We start from the raw sequence: 6014 nt of genomic DNA, 5'->3' as shown, positions 1-6014 counted from the left end.
TTTATTTATTTAGGAATTTTTAGAAGTTATAGTGTGTCTCATAAGAGTATTGTTATAGCAACTAGTTTTAAAAAAAATCCAAATTCTAAACAGGAAGATCTTAAAACGAAAAATTAGTATTTTTAGTAGGGGATTTACATTTTTACTAAGAATAAAATGTAGTTTCAATAAGAAATTATCATGTATAACGTTTTTGTATGTAATTTTTCTGAATAAAATATCCATCCAATAAGAGAAAAAGTTCAATAAGAGTCGAACGCTTCATGCATTTTTGCATTTATTTGCCAATATTTATACATATTTAACAATTATTATGTTTAATGCAGAAATATACTTTATTGCAACTCTTCAGCACAATAAGTAAGAAATTTCTGGTGATAGTAACTGCAGAAAATCCATTTAATGAGATTTACAAAAAGAAAACTTCAAATATGTTACAATAGAATTTTAAATCCTTTTTTTAAAAATTCCTTTTGAGAAATTTTCACCAGCCTTGTGGATTTAATGTTCTATTGTCGAAAATATCTCTTTAGTGTTAGTATCTTTCATTTATACAGTGAGAGTAGAATTTTCCATTCATTTTGTCAAATTAACTGAAGCTCTTGAGATTCGGTAGAAGGGTTAGTAGTTCGTCGTATTCTGTGTTCTCCAGTTCATCACTTTCACGTCCCAGTCGGGGTGTATAAATATCATGGCGACTTTTCACTGCAAAAGATCAATTCTCTTTCAACTCAAATTGCCTAATTTTGATTTATATGTAGCCACATAGCGTTACAAAAATAGAAGTAGAACAATTTCACTAAGCTCCTTGGCAAGGATCATGGTGAAATTTTCTGGTGAATTTTGAATGTCTTCTCATAAATAGCCAGAAGCATTTTAGGTATTTAACATCAAACAATCACCTTTACACCTTGTTTTGTTCACCTTGGATTGTGTCGTCATGGTTAGGACTGCGCTTTTGAATTCTTCCCAAGCGTGGTCCAAACCAGAGTCCCCCATTGGCACCCACACCTCCTGTCCGTTTCCCATATTCCTCCCGTGCAAGTTTGGCCAGCATTGTGCCAGTTCTGGAACGTCCTACTCGTGGGAAGGGTATCAAACCTTGACGTTTCATCTCGTACTTGGGCACATCTTTAAGAATATTTATATCAAGCATTCCAACAAATTTATTACAAAAAGGTATCATAGGGGCTTAAAAATTTACCATAATCTTCTAACGAGTACATGCCATTGTCATAGGCCATCATTTCTGGATCAGATCTACCAACTCTGGGAAAAGGGAAGAGTCCCATGTTTCCGGACCGACGGGGCTTGGATTCCTCAATATCACCTGTGGCAGAAAATTTATCAATTAACAATTTATTGCACGGTAAAACTTGAAATTCCGGACAACTTGGAATTTTAGACAAACCAATTTAGAGTTAGGATCTTTTCTCATCTGATAAAACATCAATTAAATAAAATTTTAGGATTGCATAATTAATAAATTATGGCACTCAATGGGTCAAGCGGTAGAGCACTCGCTCTATGATGCAAGTGTCCCAGGTTCGAATCCCTTTTAGGTCACCAGGAATTTTTCTGGCGTTAAAGGTGTTCGGATTACATCCAGTGAGTTTCACTGCACTTGATTCCACGGGTATGGGACTGACAACCTCATCCCGTACAAGAAAAAATAATATTGCATGTCTAGAAATCCTCTTGCAGGAAGGCCTTGTTCCTTCATGGAATGTTGTGCCAGCATTATTATTATTATTATTAAATTATTACTAAACCAAAAAAAAATATTTCGCATTTTGTAAATGTTTGTGAATTCCTACTGAAGAGTTACAAAATGTTTGCAAATCATATAACCCACTAAAAAGTTCGTAAAAATTGTATTTACTTTTTCCACAAACATTGTGTGTTACATGATAACCTGATGACCATTTCTCTTCTTTTAACAAACATTTGTACGTAAATATTCGTAAAGACACAGAAAAATGTTCGTAAATTTTTGTCATTTGTTCATAAAGTTTTACCAGACAAACCGAAATATGCGAACAAATGTTTGTAAAGGAAAGAAAAATGTTAGTGAAATGATCATGTTATGAACAATGTTTGTAAAAACATTACAAACTTTTACGAACTTTTTTGTGAGTTATACAATTTACGAGCATTTCGTAAGTCCCCAATAGGGATTCAGAAACATTTACGAACAATTTTACAAAATATTTTTTTTCCTGTGTAGATTATCGAAGTTTAAAGGTCCAAATTGATTTCATCAACCCTTTCATCCGGAATTCCAAATTTAACTCTATTCTATTCTACTGCTGGAAAGAAAGCCGTTGCAAAATGACCAATTGAATCTTGTTAAAGACAAAATGATCGATTTTGTTAGTTCAGAATTGTAATATTTTATTCTGAAAGAAAATGTTTGCAAAATTATCAACTAAATCTTTACGTTAAGAACATCTTTACCGTAAAGACATTATTCTTCAATTACATAAAACTTTTTTTTTTATATTTTATAAGTAAAAAACAAGCTTTGGAAAACATTTAACAAGCTAAATGGACCATTTTGACAAAAGTTTTCTAACTTCCATATGGATAAGCAATCTTTTGGAAAAACTTTAACAAAAAAGAAACGTGTTCTTTTAAAGTATATTTTACTAAGTTCAATATTGTTCTTTAAGAAATAATTGTAGTATTTTAAAAAGAAATTTTTGTAAATCTTTTATTGACTTTTTCTGTTTTATTCCTTACTAGAAGAACTAGAAAAGAAAAACTAGAAGAATAAAGCAAAAAAATAAGTCAATAATAATTCTTCCATCTAGGGTAAGATGGGGTGGTTAGGAATCATGTACATTTTGGAATTTTGTCAGAGAGAAAACGAAAACCACTAATAAGTATAAGACTTTACATTCGAGAGTATTTCTTCTTTGTTTTTTTCCTTTTACCATCTTATAGTATTTAGAAATCTCCCAGTTCCAAATTAAACATGATTCCAAATTACATCATCTTACCCTACAGTCTGTCGTGTCTGTCCTATCCCATCAAACCAGTAAGTAAATTTTGTCAAAAAATCAAAATTAGTCAGAATGAAGAATAATTAAAACAAGAATTATAAATTTTTAACCTTAAAAAAATGAGATCTTTTGTACGCCTAAAAGGAATTTAAGGGAACAATAATTAGTTATAATTTCTAAACTTGAACAGAGGGCAAACATCCTTATGGCGCTTTTAAATTCCTATAGATCTTGTTCTCTTAAGTCTAATATCTAATTAAAAACTCGCAGTGTTCGGTGCTACCCCGTGTCCGGTGGTTCCCTAGTTTCCCGTATTATTAATTTTGACTTATTTACTAGCCAAAATCGAATATTTTACTGACCATAAATATGTAATCCATAAAAAAAAGAACTTAAACTTCAATTTTAATCTACTGGTTTGTCCTTCAATAACAGTTTTTCAACTAAAAATATTTGAATAATAAATTTGATTTCTAAAATTCTTGCCGGAAATGAAATAGAAAATACTATATGTGAATTCTCCCAAGAAAAATTTTCTTGTCAGTATCAACCTGAAAAAATCTCTGAATAAATCATTTCGGTAAAATAAAATGATTTTTTGTAAATTCTTTTAATTTATTTTTTTTTTCAAAATGACTTGCATTCGTTACTAATGGACTACATGTTTCAAAACATAATTCGTTAGAAGTAACGAATAATTTTCAAAAAGGAAACATTTTACTTTGGGGTGATGATCCAACCTTCATGGTCGATACATTACCGTAAAAAAATCCCAGAGGAATAATTTTCTTTTAGCCTGTTTCTATGACTCTTTATTTGTCCTTAATAGTGATCCTTACAAGTAAACTGGGGACCTTATAAACGTCTTTCTAGTATTTCATAAGTATTCAAATCTAAATTTTTGTAGGTATTTCAGATCATGAGACTTTTTTTTAAATTTGCGCTTTTGGACTTCGTTTTTGATCCACAATATATAAACAGCACGTCTTCAAAAAATTCCTGTAAACTTAACCATAAGCTGATTTTGCGTAAACCACCTTCAATCTTTTCTTTCTTTAAATAAATCACTTTTTTGAAAATTCTATTTTGCATTTAGTGAAGAAATTAAGTGATCAATCTTAAGCGATCTTCAGACTAGACTCCAAAATCCTAAATAGCGAGCATTTTTATTGCTTTTTGAGAGCCTAACAGGTCATTTAGCTTTAATAATCCAATCCTAAGTAAAATTTTTCCACAAAATCGTGATTGATAAGAATTCAGAATAGTTAAGCCATATGGCTAAGCCTTAGGTCTCAAGCCTGTATTAATGTTCCAACCAAAGTAAACTTATGGCTATGTGCCTCTGATATGAACGAATGATACATCGGTTATTCGCTTTCAGGAAGTAAAATAGCTCATTTTTAGTTACAGACACATCACATTGGTTATCAATTTATTTTATAAGGATCATCTTTTTTTTTTCAATAAATAAAAAAGAAAAAAATTAAAACTGCTTTAATCAATTCATAATAAATTTATGGCCTAAATTATCCACTTTTAATTTTGAAATTTTTCATCTCTAAATCTTGTAAAAATTGCAGAGGGAATTCCTTTTTATATCCTTCAAATTTCATAAGACAAATCCTAAATTGATTGAAAAATATATACGTTCAAACACATTTTTGACAATTTCTTTTTTTTTTGTTTTGAACCTAGAAAGCGAATGCTTAAAGACATCGAATGCTCGTTTTTTTTGCAATGCATGATAAGTGAATATCAATTCGAAGTTCAAAGCTTTTTTCTTTTATTTTAAAAACATTTGTTTTTAATTTTTCTGCTGAAAACTCTTTCTTATCGAAAATATCTTAAAATTTTAACTATTTCACAAATTTTCCCTCTTCATTGCATTGTCTTAAAATATTTTTTTTAGATTAACAAAAAATGCATTGTTTTTTGGATTTATGAATAAGTACAGTAAAGACTCCAATGGAGTCAATAGATTTGATTCTTATATATCTGCAATATGCTAAGTTATTTAATTTATTACTCGTTAAAGATTGTCTCAGATTATTACACAACTAAAATAGTTTAAAATTTTGATATTAAACCTGGAATTTTACAAATTTCTTCACGATTTTTTTATGGATTGACAGTAATTTTTAAATTTTAATAAAGTTCATTTCAGACTTTGATTAATTTGGTGATAGAAAAAACGGACTTAACTCACATGAATTGGTTGGAATAGACTTAAAAAGCAAAAATATAGTTTCTCATTAAGTTTAATGTATTTCACAATAATTTTATTTTAACCAATTTTATGAACCAAGTGCGGAATTTTATCACTAATCAAAATCTAATAATTCCAGTCATTAAAAATTTTAAAAATGCACACTTTTAAACGCATATGGGGGCAATTAGTGATAATAGACTTTAAATTTTAATGTGTATCACAAGGGTGTTAGTTATTAAACTTTTAATAAAACACTTTAAGAAAGAAATTTCACTAAACGTGCACTTTCTTTTATAATTAAGTATTGCAAAATTGAAAAGCAAAATATTACAGCAGATCTTACCATCAGCTGCTGAGGCAATGTGAGTGGCCAGGAGGATGCAGAAAAGTGTGTATAAAATGGTGAATTCAATTGCAGACGATGACCGAGCCATTGTATCCAAATGAAAATTTCCTAAGTCTGAAAGGATTGAATGCCAACAGAAGTATCACTTGCTTATACAAGAAACACAAACTGAAGCACTTTGCCTCTTCTTGAGGTGTCTATTTATCAACTGCAGAGCTACAAGTCGTTTGAAGTTGGGACATCCTTGATTGAGCTTTTATATCATCCCGCAAGAAATACAATAGGTTACGCTTGCGCAAGTCCTACGGCATCCTGTGGAGGAGCAACAAAAAGCGCTGAAGACTGGCTAGCATCAGAAAAAAATGGAAATGTAACACAATTTTCTAAAATAACATTAATTCTTTCTTTATTCCTGTTTGAAAACACAAATATGATCTGCTGATCCATTTAATGC

General features: G+C 30.2%; 1 protein-coding gene across 1 annotated transcript; it reads right to left on the bottom strand.

The window, feature by feature from the left end:
- Nucleotides 1-258: 258 nt before the first annotated feature.
- Nucleotides 259-5805, bottom strand: LOC129809994 (cardio acceleratory peptide 2b). The gene is made up of 4 exons (XM_055860176.1): nucleotides 5558-5805; nucleotides 1205-1330; nucleotides 925-1131; nucleotides 259-705 (listed from the first exon to the last, which is right to left on the bottom strand). The coding sequence occupies exons 1-4, from the start codon at nucleotides 5646-5648 to the stop codon at nucleotides 590-592; spliced, it is 540 nt and encodes a 179-aa protein (XP_055716151.1). The 5' UTR covers nucleotides 5649-5805; the 3' UTR covers nucleotides 259-589.
- Nucleotides 5806-6014: the final 209 nt, after the last annotated feature.

Source organism: Phlebotomus papatasi, chromosome 1 (genome assembly GCF_024763615.1).
Source record: "Phlebotomus papatasi isolate M1 chromosome 1, Ppap_2.1, whole genome shotgun sequence".
In the NCBI taxonomy this organism is placed as follows: domain Eukaryota; kingdom Metazoa; phylum Arthropoda; class Insecta; order Diptera; family Psychodidae; genus Phlebotomus; species Phlebotomus papatasi.
This window is presented reverse-complemented; position numbering and strand designations above follow the sequence as displayed.